Source organism: Coturnix japonica, chromosome 1, assembly GCF_001577835.2.
Source record: "Coturnix japonica isolate 7356 chromosome 1, Coturnix japonica 2.1, whole genome shotgun sequence".
Classification (NCBI taxonomy): domain Eukaryota; kingdom Metazoa; phylum Chordata; class Aves; order Galliformes; family Phasianidae; genus Coturnix; species Coturnix japonica.
The window spans coordinates 53539309-53557691 of NC_029516.1; the positions used below are offsets into that span (position 1 = coordinate 53539309).

The following is an 18383-nucleotide window of genomic DNA, read 5'->3' on the forward strand; positions in this document are numbered from 1 at the left end:
AAAAAAGTTTGAATATAAGTAATCATAAAAAAATTCATAATGAGAGCTTTTTTTTCTACTTCACTAATTTCAGTTAATTTGTTCTTTCAGGTGTGGTGGAGCCAGAATCTGTTACATCTTTCATGAGACCTTTGGACGAACCTTAGAATCTGTTGACCCTCTAGGTGGCCTTAACACAATTGATATTCTGACTGCCATTAGAAATGCTACTGTGAGTGTTACTCTGTATTTCTAAGTGTTGTTCCTGTATCTGTTGGAATCAAAATAAGATTTCAATTAATTTGTGCTGCTTCAGGACTGTGAATTAACAGAAGCTGTGTGAGTTTATGTGGATATGCTGAATCCTGTTTTTTGTTATTTCAAGAGAAAAATACAGCATTCAGATTTGCAGCCGTTATCAGCTATGGAATGAGTTTAAAGGAAGTGCTTGCTCGTTTCTGTTGTGAAGAAGCTGAAATTAAGCTTAGGCCCAACTTTGGCAACCCGGTACAGTTTTTTGTATGAAAAAGTGTGATGAAGGATTGACCGCACTTGTTTTGCATGAAGCATTTCTATGTTAGATATGAAGACTCAGGTTAGGGAGATTTGCAGGTTAGGACACATTCGGATATTCTCATTTTCTATATTGGATGTGACTCTTTAATAGTTTCACAACAAAACCAATAATGTAAATACGAATGTGGGAATTGATGTTGCAAGGAATTCACTGTAAGTTTACTTTTAAATGTTGCAGTACAAGGAGTGTTCACTCCTTAGAACTTGACTGAACAAACAAGTCACCTTTTGTATTGAGTTCTGATTGGTGCAGGCAGACGAATATGTTTCTGTGGTCAAGAATTATTGAGACTTGGAATACATCAGATACTTGCAGCAATGAAATGTATGCATGCTGTTGTCCTTCTTCCACAGGGTTTAGTGGCTGATAAATTGTATTGGTTTGCAAAGTCAATGTTTGGGATAATTTAATTTATGACACAGGGACACTGCACCCAAGTGTATATAACAGCAAACCCAGCTGTCATCCAGTGAGAATTGTATGGCCCCTCAATAGTGGTACCTCTTCTGTCTGCTGAAAGTTAGGAAGAGAATGTTTTAGTCTTTCTTACAAATTTTATTTAAACTTGGATCCATAAAAGTGAAGATAATTATTCACAGTTGTAAGATTAGGTAGAAATGCTCAAGATTTGACAGGGATGCTGGTTAATTTATTAACACTGAATTAGTCTTACAGGCATTTTCTGTATTTCTTTAGTCTGTAAGCCTTTTTTTATTTCAGTAGTCTTAGAACTGTTATTACTCATACATTTTCAAGGCCTGTTCTGAGTGTTCTTCTGGGTGAGAAGGCCATGACCTGATTTATTATGGGCTTCACCAGAAACTCATGACTATAACTACCTTGTTTTAATATACAGTTTAACAACTTTTACTGTCCTTTTAAACTAGGGTCCCCGTCCTGCCTTGTTTGTTCCTGAAGTTTCATTTGAATTGCTGGTTAAAAGGCAAATCAAACGTTTAGAAGAGCCCAGCCTTCGCTGTGTGGAGCTGGTTCATGAAGAAATGCAAAGAATTATACAGCATTGTAGTAATTACAGTACACAGGTAAAATAATGTGTTTGAATTATGTTCTCAGTTATTAGGCATTTCCTGTCCTTCCTTCCCTCCCCAACCCCCCAAAACCCAAAGTCTTATCAGTAAATGTTTGTTTTTAGGAGTTGCTGAGGTTTCCCAAGTTACACGATGCCATAGTTGAAGTAGTAACTTGTCTTCTGCGTAGAAGGCTTCCTGTCACAAATGAAATGGTAATTTTTTCATGTTTTATAATGTTTCTGGAAAAAAATATATATGTTTTCTGGACTTTTCTTTGTTGCTTCTGTCAGCTTTGTAATATCTGGAACCCAGATCTTTAAAAGAATCACAGTTCATAATGGTGCACTATTTAATAGCTACATTGTTCGAAGCTTGTAATATATTAGAAGATAAATAAAAAACAAAGAATGATGGTTGGGTTATGTTTCAGTTTTTCAAGAAGATCAAGATAAAGTGTTGTTTTCACTTTCAATGCCTTTTAGCTAATGAGAGCTGATAATTCAATTTCTGTCTTTGGGTAAACATGTTCTAATATATTGGAGATAAAGATACTTTGTACAAATGTGTGTATGTTTGATGTGAAAAGCAAACAGAAGTTGTTCTGTGTTCAAATAGGGAGATGTTTCTCACTGTGGCTTGCAACTGTATAGCTTACACTCCTTAAATTGCTGAGTTTATTTCTTGATGGAGAACGGTTAGCTTAATAAAGCTAACAAGTTAAACTGATAAGTGTTTCAGAGAAAAGCTGAATATCTGAGTGTATTGCAGTGACAGAATGAATTCCTTTCTCATTTTCTTCAAGGTCAGAACTTCAGTGTCTTTGGGGCAGTAAGAACAGTCTTTGTAAGGACAGTTACAATGTATAGTAGTCTAGGCAGTTAGTCTGGGTCATTTAGTGTTATCATTAGTGTAGGTCATTTTTCTTTGCTACCAGTAAAATCACTGAATTTCTGTGAATGTCACTTCATTGCAGGTTCATAATTTAGTGGCTATTGAGTTGGCCTATATCAATACCAAGCATCCAGATTTTGCTGATGCCTGTGGCTTAATGAATAACAACATAGAGGTAAGAAAATAAAATCTTCATCAAAAATAAGTTCAATATGCTTAGCTGAAGAGTGGATAAGTTGAAGGATTTTCTATGATCATGGGTTATATCTTGCTTAAATCTGTCTTATTTTTTGACTCTTCAAGTGAGAATCTAAATAACTAGTGAAAGAACAGACCTGTCACATTTTCTATGAAGCATAGTTGACTATTTTGAAGTACAGAGGTTTGAATGTGTTACAATATGGTGTACGCTTACTTTGTAATCAGTTGTTTTGTTAGCTTTATATTGCATATTACATTCAGAACCAGTGGTTGATATTTTACTGAAAACAGTTCTGCCTCTGCGTGTCTCTGAAAAATAAGATATGCCTCAGAGTAGTGGCTATTAAACCAAATTTTTGGAACAGAAACTTTAAAAAGATAGTTTTACAGTTTCTGTAGCCTTTCTGTTTTGCACACTCAGTTTTGATAATCTCTGTTGTTATCGTAATCTTAAAGAAGCAGTTGCTGTAGAAGTGGTATATGGAATTCTCAAAGTCCTATTTTCTTTGTAGTATTTCAAGCCTGAGAGCTTGCTGATATTCTTGTTAATCCAACACTTTTTTTTTTTGTAGTAGCGTTCTTTTTCAATTGCTTTTATTGTCATTTCTGCTTCTTAGTTCCTACCTCATGCTTTCTATTATGTACTTTGTATTGACTGGTTATGAAATTGATTGAAGAGCAGTCTACCAAGGTAAATTGTAGTTCAGGTTCAATGTCTGCACAAACTGCTGTGAGTATGAGAATTAGGACTTATCAATTTGAACATATGAAATTATTGTTTTATTGTGTGTTACCTAAATTAGTTCTTTTTCCAACGTCTTCCTGAACAGGACATTGAACTATTTGAAGAAACAGAGCATGTAAAGCATCTTATCTTTATTCAGTGGAGAATCGATTACCAATTACAAGAAGAATCAGATTTTCATTTGTTCTGATCACTTCAAATTCTATTTTGTTGTAAAGTCAATGCTTCCTTTTGGGCTAATCGGAGTAAACTATGCTGCTGGTGAAATCAAATCCTTCTGAGTTATTTTGAAGATTTAATGCTTAATGAAGGTCCTAGGGAATCTATGCTGAGCCACACTGCTTAGCTTTGAACCTGGGGTTGGAGCTTCATGATCCTTGAGGTCCCTTCCAACTCGGGTCATTCTGTGATTCTGTGTGAACCTATTGTTTAAAGGCTGTGGTCTTTGATTATGAAGAGTGTTGCAAAAAGTTTTGCAAAAGCTTTTTATGTTGAAAGCTTACTTTTGAACAGATAATCGGTGTAGTTTCATCCAAAGAACTGAGGCTTTTATAGGACCGTAGTATAGTCATAAAGCGCTGATGAGATGAGATTAAAGTATTGGTGATTGTTTGTCTTTAAAATTTGAAGTCATCTGTAACATATGAATGTTGGATGTGTATTGAGACAGAGCGATGCATAATTGAAGTCTTGATGGATTATTTTTAAAGGAACAACGGCGTAACAGGTTAGCCCGGGAATTGCCTTCTTCTGTGCCACGAGACAAGGTGAGTAAATGTTGATTTCTTTTGTTTGCTTGTTTTCAGTGTAACGCATTCCCCTTTGATCTAATCTAAATGCTGGAAGCTTTGATGCGCAGCCCTAGTAACACGCTGGGAAGCTTCCAAGTATTGACATTTTTCTTTTGATCTCTTGAGATGGAAGTAAGATGCTTTTTCTTCTTCCAAAGTTGCAGATTTTACAGGTTTTAAATCAGGGGTTTCCGAGAACTTACCTATAAATCTATATTAATATTACACACATTACTTGAATGTCATTTCAGATGAGGTTTTAAATGTTTGCAGATAATAAAGATGAAACCAGGACATGAATGCTTATATTTAGGGCTGTGACACTGATATCAAAAGATAAAGAACTGATTTAAAATATGTACTATGCCAGCACAGTGACTTGTCTTTTAAAGTCACTCTTAAGACTGCCATTTTAGTGCAGCCTTATTTTCTTTGGGAGAAGATAGAGGAGATAAAGTTGTTAGTTGGTCATCAAAATCCAGTTGCGTGCTACCCTTGGAGCTTGGATACCAAGCTTCATGAAAATACTGCCTTGTGGAAATGAAAAGTCTGACAATCAGGATTTCAGTCAGTCATATATTTACTATTATGTGAAGTATTTCAAAGTTGTATTCACAGAGTATGGTTTAATCATTATAGTAAGTGTTAGTACAGCTGATAGAAATCAATTACTAAAGTTCTTTAGCTTAAAAAGCATGGTAAAGTCTCATAGCAGACTTTAATATTTTACTACCTCTAGTGTGTAGAAGACAGCTGATGGATTAACCAAGAATGTAACATAGTTGTCTAGAGATTGCTTTCAGTGCTGTTTGTTCTTCTAGTTGACTTCATATTTAATTTATCAGTGTAAGAGCTGAAATAAAATTGAAGGACAAGATAAACCAGAATTCCCTTACCTGTCTTGAACTTGCTTTTTTCTCTGCTTATATTACTGTGTTGCTTGCAAATCCAAAATATTTTCTTTTCTGGATTAAAAAACCCAAACATAAGTATATATATACTAGAAGCTAAAAGTGCATGAATATGCCAGGTAGATCTGGTGGTCTTCAGTTGAATATTTTTTCTTCCCTCCCTGCATTTTGTTTTACCTTCTTTAGTCTACTAAAGCTCCAGGTGCATTGCCACCTGCTTCCCAGGAGACTGTTACTGCTGCTTCTGCTGAGGCTGATGGCAAGGTCTGTTTTGATTTTTCCTATAAGCACTGCATGCCAATTGATGTTGTGGTGCACTTCAGGTACTACAGGAAGCAGTCTGTCTTTAGTGCTCTGTCCCTAATAACAAGATGGGTGTCTACACCCATAACGTTAGTATGCACAATGATGTGTAAAGATGTGCAACTAGCTGGCAAAGCCACTGCTTTCTGTTTGAACTCTTGGTTGTAATATATTGTTGTCAATTGCTTGTTTGGTGCAACAGTACTGTAATCCAAGTTTTTCAGCATGGTTGTTAAACTGCATGTTTTTGATGTGTTGACAGTTAAAGAAGAACAGAAGATAAACTAAAAATGTGAGTTTCCTGCAGGGAATCCTTACAGGCTTTGTTAGAACTGAGCCCCCCTTGTTGTCTGACCTTAACTGTTCACTTCTGTGTGTGAAATGTGTTCTGCAGTGGCTTTTTGCACTTCAGACCTGTTGTCGTGTAAAATAACAGCTCAGTACTGTAAAGACTTCCTTGCTAATTGCTTTCACTGAAGTCACAGAAGATGGAGTACCACGTGTTTGTGTAGTAGGAGTAACTAAGGAGACTCAGGCTTTCTGCTTTACTGCCTATTTATGTTCTGCTTCTAGTGCAAAGCTGTCATTTCTGTCCTCGGCAAAGTGGTTAAAGTCAGAATCTCTTCAGCAGTAGAAGTTTAACTATGGTTTTGGTCAGAGTTTTATTGGTTCTGACATGCTGCAAACATCTAACAAGAAACCAGGAGCTATAGAGAAGATAGTGTTGTGACTGCAGAAGTTACAGGAAACTGCCAAATTTGTATTAATTTGTGTTTCCCCAAAAACTTGTTCTTTATTAAGTGGTGTATACTCTGCTGCTCTGTTTCTTATGAAAGAATGTAGCTTTCTGAAACTGCTTTGGAGATAAAGCATGCTCCACAGTAATAATGGATGGGAGAGGTATAGGAATTTTTGCCACTTTACATAGCTTTTTTAAAATCAGAAAGAGAGTTATGGAGTTTTCCTTATCAGTGGCTGTCTGTTATTAATAGAGGTTTATTTGAATTCTTATAATGTATTTTGTATTTCTCTGAACAGCAGTGAAATTTTATTAAGACTATTTATGTGCACATTTCACTTGGGTTTCCATTGTACTCCATTTGCCATTCCCTCACTCTTTATACCCAAGATCAACCCGTAGGGGTGGTTTAGTTGCAAACACAATAGATGGTTCTACCTCCATTCCTCCTATTCCTGTAGGAAGACCTAAGTAGTAGCAGTCCAGTGCCTTTAATGACCAGCACTGAGATTAACCTATCATTTGTTTTACAGTATGTAGTAAATAGAACAGCTGCTAGGCTTATGGGAAGGTACAAAATAAGAATTAACAATGTTCCACATTAAAATATATATATTTTTATTTTAATGCTGATCTAATGTGTACTATCTACTAATATTTTTGACCCATGTTTTCTAATGTGTAAGAGTTGGGTATTATATCCTCTTCTCCAAAGAACAAAGTCAGTCTTTCCCTGGAATGGAAACTTTACTTCCCAGACAGTGCTGTCTTTGCTTCCAGAAGATGGAGATTTATCATAACCATGCGTGAATTTCATTTATTTCATAAGCTGTTATTGTAAAGAACTTTGGTTTCTATAAAAAGTCTTCAAATACACTGAGATCTTTCAAGGCCTTGTGGTGAATCTTGAATCTTAAAATGTGTTTTCTGAATGATCCCGATGATGTAGGTTGTATTACTCTAAGGATATGTGGTAAAATCCAATAGATTTAGGAATACTGTATTTCAGTATCTGTAAGTGGTTAAGCTTGTTTGTGCTGGGGATTTCATACCATTATTAGGAAGAGTACGTGTTTAAAAAGCTTTCATTTTAGTAATATCTTACTCTCATCAATGGATTTCCTTCTCATTGGTCTCCCAAAAGGAACACAAAAGTGGGGGGTGAGAAGTGCAGAACATAGAAATCAAAATACCTGTATGAAAATCTTCTATTGAGTCTTTCTTACCTGTAGCTTACTAATAACAAATTTGGTTTTCTTTGTAGTGTTCAAGTTTTAACTCTGATGTTTTTCTCTGATGTATTGTTTGTGCAGGCTGCTGCTGGAGCAGGAGATGTATCCCAGGAGTCTGGAACAGGCAACTGGAGAGGAATGCTGAAATCCTCCAAAGCAGAGGAGGTATCAGCAGAGGAAAAGTCAAAACCTGCTGCAGCTCTTCCTGCTAGTCCTCAAAAAGGACACGCAGTAAACCTATTAGATGTGGTGAGTGTCATGGAAAGATGCATACTTCTCTTCATAGCTAAAGCTCAGGAAATAAAACATATGAATTCTTTATGTTGTGACTTTGCTACTAATATTTGTCTTCATGAATAATGACCGCTATAGAATCAGGGAGCTCTGGCCCCTCTCTTCTCCCTTTGTTAACTGTTCTAGTTTCAGTCCTCAATTTGGGATAATTTGTTTCCTTTCACAAATTAATATGGAAATGAAATCCCCATCTAGATCACTTCTAAAACAGAAGCAAATCCCTGCTCATTTTCATTCAGCTGCCTGTTCATTTTTGCTGAAGTTGGCATTTTTCATACTAGAGGAAAGTAATAATTTAAATTAAAAAAATTAATAAAAATAGATGAATATTCTTAAAGTCTTGGCAGAACTTACTTCCTTTAGTGAGCTTTAAGAACAAAATTAGTTGGTACCCTCTGATCTTTCAGTTTCAAAGATCTGGATTTTGATGTCTCTAGGTCAACAGTAGTGTTGCAAGACAGACTATGTGTATCAAATTATCAGACTGAAAGAGCAATAATTTGTTTTGGTTTCCCCCATTGTGAGTTTTATTTACCTATACAAATGAGTGGAATTTAACGTGGTTTCTTTTTTAATTTTTTTTACATAGCCTGTACCTGTCGCACGCAAACTTTCTGCCCGTGAGCAGCGAGATTGTGAAGTGATTGAACGACTCATTAAATCTTATTTCCTTATTGTCAGAAAGAATATTCAGGACAGGTAAAACAAAACTACCTAGATGTGTTTTCTCAAGCATCATTTATGTAATTTTGCCTTTTTATAAATCACCCCTCACAGAATTAAGAAGGCTGAAGTAGTATGTGTTTTTTTGTTGTTTTTTTTTCCTAACAGTTTTCTCTCTTACATTGATGTTTGAGGTTCAATTAGTTATTCAGGATGCTGCGATTCAGGTGGATGATTTTCAGCAAACTACTGGAATAAACTCTGGGTGTTACATAGCAATGGGAGAACTTAGCTTTGCTGTCCTTTTTGTTTCAAATAGTAACTGATATGGCTAACCCTTTTTGTTCTTTGCAATAAATACGCAGCAAAAATGCTATCCCAAGCATTGCCAATTTGATGCATTAAAACATCCTGACCTACTTCAGAAATATTTTAAGAAATATCTTTTGAAGATTGTACTCATGTCCATCACACATCGCACTTGCAAAGCTGATTCAGTCTCTTATTTGGAAGCTGTGCTGGGATAGATTCCAGAGTTTTGCTTTCAGTCTTAGCCAGGTGACTCGCAGAATATTTTGGACTTTTTAAGTTCTTTTGGTAGAATTTGAAATGCTTGAAAAGAGGATGTAAAGTGAATAGTGAAAATATTTCACTATTAATAAACCTATGCAGTCGCATCCTGATTTCCGAGAAGTCACTCCCCAGCTGAGCAGTAAAGAACCTTAAAGCAATATTGCATAGTGGGGAAAATTCCCAACCAAAGGTGGGAGTATGATCCCAAAAGCTGAGATGTGTTGATGGATTTAGGTTCATCCTAGATCTAAGTGTCTAGGTTTGCACTCATTATGAAAAAAAAGTGCATTCTTTTGAGCAAAACCTCTTGATCTGCCCAGGATAACAGTTCTGATTTGGATATAGCACTGTGAGCACATGAGATCACATGGGATCACTGCCTAGTGAGTCAGAACTGACTGTATGTCAGCTCCCAGTCTACTCTAGTTGTAAAATATTACTTACAGAGTTGTGTCAACAGAGTGGTTGTTTAAACTGTTACTTTTTATTTATCAGCTGGGAAGGATGATTGATATTTTCATTGTCAGCTGCTGCTATTCTGATGAAATAACCCAGCAATTTCCAGTAATTTGACTTCTGATCCTCCATTCATATCTTTAGATTCTGGTACTGTTCTAGTACAGTGATTTTATTTCCACCTTTTCAGAAATGTATTCCTATACATACCTTGAGTCCCCAAGAAGATCAGGTTCCAGTAGTTTCAGTACTTGTATTTATTTTTTCCCAGGAATTTTAGCAGCATGGAAATCAGAGCTAAAACCATGGTTTCATTGTGGGCTATTGTAGCCCAACAGAGAACTGAAAAATGTTGCTTTACAGATTCTGTAGCTTTTTCTGGAAGGGTTGTTCATGAATTGCATTGATTGCAGCTTGCTTCCATTCTAAACAACACATTTTGCATACTTCAAATCCATTTGCTGCTGTAAATTGCCCTTATACTGTCTTACTTTAGAGATTATACAGGCTAGTATTTGCCCTGAGATCCTGCTTTCAGTTGATTGGATAAGATTAGATGTATCAATCCTTTCCTTGACTCTTTCACCTTCGCACATAAAGGTTGATCATAGGGTGACATAGCCCTTTAGTTATGCCTGTCATAGTGGAGACTGTTTCTAGTCCTTAGTGGGGAAAAAAAGTAATTTATTTTTCATGTACTTTTTACAGTATATATTTGTGTCCTTTACAATACAGCCTATCTCATGTGGAAGAAATTCATCTTTAAATTGCACAAGATACTTTACTTGAGATAGAAAGCTTTTATATATGTCAGTGGTAGATTTCTTGTAGATTGAGCCAAGGTTCCGAGAAGCTGCTTGCTTACGTTATGAATTCTTTGATCTAGGCCTGGTTTTATTATGTCCTGAAGAAACAATTTGTATGTGTTTGCAGTGTGCCAAAGGCAGTGATGCATTTTCTGGTGAACCACGTGAAAGACACTCTTCAGAGTGAGCTGGTGGGCCAGCTGTATAAATCCTTGCTGCTGGATGACCTTCTGACAGAATCTGAAGACATGGCACAGCGCAGAAAAGAGGCAGCTGACATGCTAAAGGTATTTAAAAAGAAAAAAAGACAGGAAAAGATCAGGGCCTTGTGGGAATAGTTGATAAAGTTGAAACCATGTAAATGCTAGATTTTGTTTCTTTTTTGCTCTTATTTAACTTTCTTCTACTGTATTCAGTATTTCTTTTCTGGGGAATTGATTACAGTCTTTTAACTGTTCTTCCCATCTTCACGCAGCCTGTGGGCCAATGGCTGGTGGATCTAGAGAGTTCCTTGTAGTATGAACAGAGAAAGTACTGAGACTCAAGTTGTCATGACCACTGTGTACGTCTGTATCAATGAATTTGGGACATGCTGGTGTTCAAAAAAAACCTCTTCATTTCTTCATTATGTAGTTATATCACTATGGATCTGCTACACCTGCAGCAGAAATGCTTCTTAGGATTGAACTATATAGAAGAGAATGCCTCTCGGGTAACAGCGCAGCTTCATTAATAAAATAGCCAGAGGTGCTCCTCTCCTATGAACAGCAGTTTTTCAAACAGTGTATGACTGAGAGATCAGATGCCCTGAGATACTGCTTATCCAAGACACCCTTAGCAAGTTTAGTCTTTGCAACTGTATGATAAAAAGTACTTGAGTGAGGAGGGAAAGTGTCTTAAAACTGTAAGCTTCGTTGGACCAAACTCAACTCTGGATATCTCCAGTTTGGAATAACACTTCAGTTTTATTATCAGTTGGTATTCTCAGCTTAAACCAAAACAGTTTAAATCTCTGAAATTTAGCAGGCTAGACTGTAGTGACTGCGCCTCAATACAGAAGTAATATGATTGCAGTTTCCCCCTCTGTTTTATGGGGGATATTCAAAGCAGTAAAATTGTGTATGGCAAAAAGATCTGCTCTTCTTGAGAATTTATGTATGTATACACACGAAAGAAACATTAAGATAAGCATGTTACTGGGAACAGTTGAGCATGTTAATGTTGCTCACAATAATGGCAGTGAGTTCTTTTCGCTTCTAACTAGAAATGCAGTTTTAAAATAACTTAGTTCTCTGGAGAGACAATTTAGTTATAACTTTGCTAAAGTCTTAGCGCTATCTTCTGTTTTGTAGCAGTTCTCCCTTGCACGATCTTTTCCAGGTGCAATGTTCCAGAGTTGTTTATCAGTGTCCTTGCAGGTTATTACCACTAATGAAAACGACTGGCTTTGATTTTAAATACTGGCATCACGCTTTCTGACTGCCATCCTTGCTTCCTTGAGAAATCTTTTCAGAAATACCAATTAACTTTGGTGGTTTTGTTTCTCTGTGCACAGGCCTTGCAGCGAGCCAGTCAAATCATTGCAGAGATTCGGGAGACACATCTTTGGTGAAGACTGTACCAGCCACGCTATTTATATGCATTGGAGGTTACACTGACTTCAAATTTGCTAGGCATGGTATACGGAGTAGAATTTTTATTTATGAACTCTTATCTGTGTACTGCAAATGTGTAAATCTGCTCATGTAAAGACAGTTGGTTTGATTTGCAAACAGAAAAAATATGCTGTATTTTGCAAAATAAGTCATATTTAATCCACATAATAAATGGCTCTACATGTTTCCTTACCAGCTTTCTGGTGCAAATTAAAGCAGACCAAGTCTACTATCTCAGTGACAGGCTCATTTGAACTTGGGGAAAAACACTGAAGTTCCAGTGCCTGACTTGCTAAAAAGGTTGCCTGTGGTTAAGATGGACAGTGTAGTCTTGTGGCATAGTTTTAAGCTGCTTTTGCAATAGAAGTTTAAATACTGTGAAGAGAAGAGAGCACCAAGTATTTTCTTTCATGACTATATTGCATGCACTGTGACAGATGGAGGTGTCAATTTTATAGCACAGTAGAGATGTCTACCGTATTGCTACATGTGTGTCCCCATTTCTTTCCGAATGTTAAAAACTGCAGACAAAATTCTCAACTTCATTTAATGGAGTATATCGTGTTGGATGAATCAGCCTGGAGCTTGCGAACAAGTAACGGCCTACTGACAAGTGGGTGCCAAGTTGTTGATGTGCACTGGAGCTTGCATAAAAATGTTGGGGTTTATAATCAGGTACAAGAACACCTTCCCCTTTCTCCCCGTTGGGACCAAGCCCCTGGACCATCCAATACTAAATTTGTTCTGGCACAACTGAAAAAAAAAATAAATAAAAATGAATTTCAAAACCGTTACGGGATAACAAGTGTTTCTTTCAAAAAACAGATGAAGTTGGCCAGGGAGAAGGGGATCCCCACAACTTACTATGGAGCTTTGGAAGATAGGACAGTAGGAAAGAAAGCCTGTGAGATTGGAATATTTATACTAGAGATCATCACAGTTACTTTTAAGGAAAATTGTACTGTAAGTAGTTTTTTCTTTTTTTAGTTTGAGGACAATCATATTAGGAAACATTAAGTTGGAAATTGAATTACTTTCTTCTGATTGTAATTCATGCAGTCAAACACTGTTCACCTTTAAAGGGTAAGTGTTTTAATTTTTATGAATAAAAGAATGACTTCAATTCCAGCCAGCACACTTGCATGTACTTTTCAAACAGATCTACTTTTTTGTATAAAGTAAAAAAAACAACATGTACTGTGGTGTTGCTGGTATTTTATCTTTCACACAACCTGCATGTGAAAAATGAGACACAGCTTTTAGTATGTTGGGCCAGTACTGTGAGGTTTTTATTCCCCTCTTCAATTCCTCTCTCATTTAATCAATTAACAGAAGCTGAATTCCTGTTGTAAGCTGCTAAGGGTTAAAAATTAAACTGTTAAGGTCTCAGTTTCCGACAAGATCTGTTATAAAAATATATTCTTTCACATAATAAGTTTGAGTTTGGCACCGCTGTAAAGACAAGGAGTTTTGTCTCACGTGCAATTGTTATTTTATGCGTTATCTGAAGTAATTCATACAGGACACAGAAATGTAATCTGTATTTTTTTTAACAGCCTAAGAAGTCACGACATTTATGTTACGTATAATGAATATAAAGGAAGTAATTGTAACTTCTCACTTCTTATTCAGGGACGGTAGTTCTCAGATGTAAGAAATATGATTGTAATGAAGTGAAAGCCACTTCTCAAGTGAATTTTAGCTGACAGTGAAAGCTTGTAGGAATTTGGTCAAAAGATTACGTTTGTAGTTGGAATTCTCCACCATCTCCTTCCCTTGTACTTCCAGCATCTAAGAAATGTTTTTAACAAAGAGCTGTCCCTAAGTGAATGGCTGCCTATGTTTTAACTCCCAAATGTCAATCAGCAGTCTGTTGTCAAGGGTTATTCTGAATTACAAAGTGTTCAAGTGCTACATAAAGCAGATGAGTTCTATTTATTTAAGAACGTCTTGCAAGTGATAACTGGCTCTGTAATGTCGTGTGAAGTCTCCAATGTGTTCATCTGTTGTTTTTTTGTTTTTTTAAACGTTGTGATTTCTTTTTTCTTTACAAATATTTTTCATTTGGTAATGTTTGAGTGCCAATGAACTTGTCATCCTCAATGCCAATCTTGATAATTCCATGCTGTAACAGCCCTGTTATTAAATAAACAGATACTATACAACATGAATTATCCCAGAAATAAAGCTTTGAACTCGCTTTTAGTTTGAGTGGCAGGACCGTATTCCCTTACAAGTTTGGAGGATAGCTAAGAATACTTGTACAGCCTTAAGTTTGCACCTGCCCTCCTGTAATACATCATTTTTAGTTCTTATAGCAGTTGCTGCAGTTGTGTAAGTAATAGGGTTGACAGGCAGCTGGTGGGCATTAATCATTTTCAAACAGTGGATCATCTGAAACAGAACTTAGTAAGTAAGTGCTATTGTTGCTACCACCATTAGAAGAAATACTGGGCAAACTGGTAAGAAGTCTCAAGAAGTTAGACTGATTACATCTCTTACAGTCAACCTTATTTAATTTAAACCTGAAACACTTCTGTCATCAATGATCAACTTTCAGCTTAGCTTAGTTAAAAAGACAACTTCTATCCAGTGAAACAGTCACAGAGAGAACAACTTCCGTAGCCAAGTTTAGGCTAGTAAATGTTTTCTTGACATTAATATTTGACCTGTGTGTGGTAGTGCTGTAAATAAAACACAGTAACTGTGTGAAAAGTTTGTCAATAAATTTTGTGAGTTTTTTAGTAGTTTCAAGCTTCACTTGGTGGGTAAGGGGAGTGAGCGTCTGTCTGCTTCAAACTGTACGCTGAAGTAAAATGTAACTAAACTGAAGTGAAACTCATCTTTAACCTCTGGTATGGAGGACTAGCTCTGAGAGATGCTATATTGAACATACTGCAAACTCAGGTCCCTGCTTTATGGAATTGCAGCAGGGGAAAAAAATACAGTCTGCTGTTTCCATTTTTAAACTGCACTGAATTATTTTGAGTCTTTTTTTCCCCTCCCTTCAGTGAATTCATTCAGCTATGCGTGCAGACAACTAAGCGGCGTTTTCTGCAGATACCAAAGTTCTCAAACACATCTGTTTTTGTAACTTGTTGCCAGTTGAACTGCTTTTGGAGGTGAGAGAATTAGATAATTCTTTGATAATTAAAAAAAAATAATAAAATAGACCAATAATATATTATGTCCAAATAGCTACATCCTTTAAACTGCTGACAGTGGTTTTATGTTCAGATAGTTTCCTTTTTATTTGCTGCATGTCCTCTCACCTTCTACCTTGTTAACGCCTTTACAAATTTAAGCGCTTCTTGAAAGCAGCCACCACTTAGTGCTGCCTGCCACAATATTCAGGTCCTTTGGTTTCTGTTGGCTCCTGCTACTGAACAAATGTTTGGGGTTTGTTTTTTGCATTGTTGTTCTTTTTAAACCTCTGACCCCCAAATCCTGCTTTTCTTTCTATACTTGTAAATCACATATTTGCACATGAAAAAAGTACGTCAATAATCTATTTCCACTTGTTCACCCTCTGCATGATCACCTGAACATTTGGGCTATACAAGGAATAAGAACAGCCCAAGAAAGAACACTGGGTTTTTAAGTTAAGTTGTTTTGATTCTTGGCCTAACTATTGTAACACCCAGGTGCAACACCCTGTCCAGGATGTCTGTGAAATGTAGTGGTTGCATCCAGCCACCTCTTGGAAAGAATCAGGGAAGGGTTTGGATTGCTAGGAGTTGGTTAGAAAGAAGCACAGGATAAAGCTCTTGGAGTTGATGGATCTCATTATAAATCCTGTATACAAAGAACTTAACTTTTTCAATTTTGTATTTGTAAAAACAAATAAAATCCTTTTCATACTCGATGAAAGTGGGTGCTAATGCTTTAAAAAACAAACTGAAATTGGAGGATATATGAGGATCCACAGTACTGTTACTGTTGTACATTACTGATAGTAAAATAATAATATATAGAATGTGGATATCTCATTAAGTGAGTAAGTGGGATCTTAGACTGAAAATAACACTATCAACTCCATATAGTGAAGCACCACCAAGTTACAGTTTAATCTGAAAGATAAACCCTGGTGTATCAGCAGTAAGTCACTACAACTTGTTATTTACTGAAATCTTGATTGACAATGCAGATAAAGCCACCACCATGTTGATAAAGTAAAAACAAAAAACACTACTTCTCCCTCCCGCCCCCCCTTAAAAAAGAGATACAGAATATAGGGATCCTTGAGAAGTGTTAGAATTTCTTGTACTTATTTCCCAACTCTTACCTATTAAGATAGTTTTGAAGCAGCTGAAATACCATGACTTATTCCAACAGCATAAGAGATGATAATTAAACACTATCTAGACAGCTGAGTTTAGGGTCTCTCTCCTTGCAGCTGCTACAACTGTGGAACTATAAGATGTAGTTTCACAGACTAGGAAAGCATTTCCCTCCAGCAAGGATTAACCTAATCCTTGCAAACTACACTGCAGTCAGTGCCCAAAGCAATCACTTCATAAATCCAAGAGGATTTCACACTTATTTACAATAGGAAGGAAAGATCCCTCCAGAAACAAACAAAAACACCAAAAAAACCCACCCCAATCCACTAAAGTTTGAGCCAGTCTGCTATGTGACTGTAATTAGCAGACATTTAACCAGTTGTATGTTATTCTATTTTAGTATCAACTTTTACTGCTAATATTTTTGGTAGCTATGTGTAGCTTTGTGTTGTTTAGGTGACAGGACTGTGAATAATGTGGGACCAATGTTCAATAAGGAACACCACCGCAGGATGGGAAAAGTCTGAAGGTAGCAAGGCACTGTAGAGATTTTAGGTGTGTAAGCAGTAGCAATGTCTAGAAGCAAAGGTGTTTTTACCTTTGTGCTGGCCTTACAAGGGAACTGGGAAGCTGTGATCTCAAATGTTAGCAAGGCCGTAAGCACTAGGATGATTTTCTGTTCTGTAATGAAAAGGCGCTGCTTCTACATGTTGCCCTGTTTGAAGGGCTGGATTTTAATTGCAAACATACCTATCTCTCCCCTCCCATTTTAAGAAGTGAATCTGCTCCGTATTACCACATTAAAGCTGCAAAGCTCACATGCAATATGCTCCCATATGTAACCAATAAGAAGCTTACATATCAGGACTTACTGAACTGTTTCACTTATTTATTGTGAATCTTCTGCAGCTTGCTTTAAACCAAACCTGTTAAGAAAAAAAATACAAAAAAACTGTTGGTAGTAGGTTGTTTGTCCTTACCCACTTATCCTGATTTGCTATGTTAGGATGAAGTCAAAAGTCAACAGCAGCATTCATCCTCAGTTAGAAGGACAGGTTTCAAGTATCTCTTCGCTCATCTGGCTGTGAATTATTCTGTAGTATATCTGGTGATGGTTGCCCCTCTCACCTACAACACAGTAGTTGGAAGAGTTTCCATCTTGGCTCCTTGAAATGGATCTATTCATCTTCTCGTGCATATTCTTTTGAACGATGCTTGAAAAGTCTCTTCATTGGTGTAACTTCTAAGAGTTGCATGTGATGGAGTTCCAGTTTGTACTTCATTGGTACCTGCTTCCAAAGCAGTTCCAGACACTCCTTTTTGGTGTTTTAGATCTGTATCTTGTTTCTTAGTGGAGAGAGCATGTCACATGAATCTGTGCTCTTCACAGTTAACAGCTGATACTAACAGCCACCGCATAAACTTTAAAAGGAGTAAGTTAAGCAAAAGCCCAGCTGTAACAAATTATAATACATAACTTTAGTGGAGTTAAAAATCCAGTGTAGGTGCAACTGCCATAATATAGCGTGCAGCTTTTCCCTCTATATCCGATTTGTGGCCTACATGAAATGTGATCTACTGTGAAGGAATGAGACGTACAGCAGATGGGGAAAAAAATCTGGTATGGATTTCTATTACTTTCTGGTTCAGTGATTCACTTCCAGAGCTAAAACATGAAATAATACATGTTTAGAATGTCAGCTGCCTTTATTTGAACCCCATTGATGTATCCTGAAAACTGAAACGATGCTATTAGGCAGTTTGTGAGCTGCATAGTAATGCACAGTATAGAAACGTCTTCAATTACATTCTTCAAGCAACAGAGTCGAAGTGGTATCTATCTCATTTTAGAAAGATATGCTTCTTTGTCACAATTGCAGCCATCTTATGATGTAGTAGTTTTTCTTTCCAATCCTAAGCAATGATACTCCATTCTTGAGAATATGCTGTCCAAGAATAAGAACAGTCTCAGGATTGGTTACGCGAATCCCATTTACTGAAACTCCACCATTTGTTATTTTCTGGTACCTTAAAAAACAAAACAAAACAAAAATAATGGGTAATTGCCAGAGGAAAACATCTGCTGCTGGTGAAAGATCAGTTAAGAGCTATTTCAGATGTTTCTTTGGTTTAATTCATAACTGAATAAATGTGAAGTCTCATGCACACCCACTTCTCCTCAGAGGGATAAGGGAACGTGATCTGCTGCTGTCTCTTCCTCAGCTGTGTATTTTAGAGCTATGGTACATGACA

The 18383-nt window shown here is 36.7% G+C and overlaps 2 protein-coding genes across 5 annotated transcripts in view; one reads left to right on the top strand and one right to left on the bottom strand.

Moving 5' to 3' along the window:
- DNM1L (dynamin 1 like) overlaps positions 1-14591 on the top strand; it is a 35858-nt gene extending 21267 nt beyond the window's left edge. For 2 of the 4 annotated variants that reach the window (XM_015866337.2, XM_015866348.2), the window contains 10 exons: positions 91-211; positions 1444-1599; positions 1710-1799; positions 2561-2653; positions 4135-4191; positions 5313-5390; positions 7482-7649; positions 8284-8393; positions 10320-10479; positions 11748-14591. In XM_015866337.2, the coding sequence (XP_015721823.1) occupies positions 91-211; positions 1444-1599; positions 1710-1799; positions 2561-2653; positions 4135-4191; positions 5313-5390; positions 7482-7649; positions 8284-8393; positions 10320-10479; positions 11748-11804 (1090 nt within the window). In that variant the 3' untranslated portion in view covers positions 11805-14591. The remainder of the gene's footprint in view (positions 1-90; positions 212-1443; positions 1600-1709; positions 1800-2560; positions 2654-4134; positions 4192-5312; positions 5391-7481; positions 7650-8283; positions 8394-10319; positions 10480-11747) is intronic. The other 2 variants (XM_015866355.2, XM_015866366.2) reach the window with 1 other exon arrangement.
- A 2406-nt stretch (positions 14592-16997) lies between these two features.
- YARS2 (tyrosyl-tRNA synthetase 2) overlaps positions 16998-18383 on the bottom strand; it is a 3696-nt gene continuing 2310 nt past the window's right edge. The window contains exon 5 of the mRNA XM_015866379.2: positions 16998-18158. Coding sequence (XP_015721865.1) covers positions 17999-18158 — 160 coding nt within the window. The 3' untranslated portion in view covers positions 16998-17998. The remainder of the gene's footprint in view (positions 18159-18383) is intronic.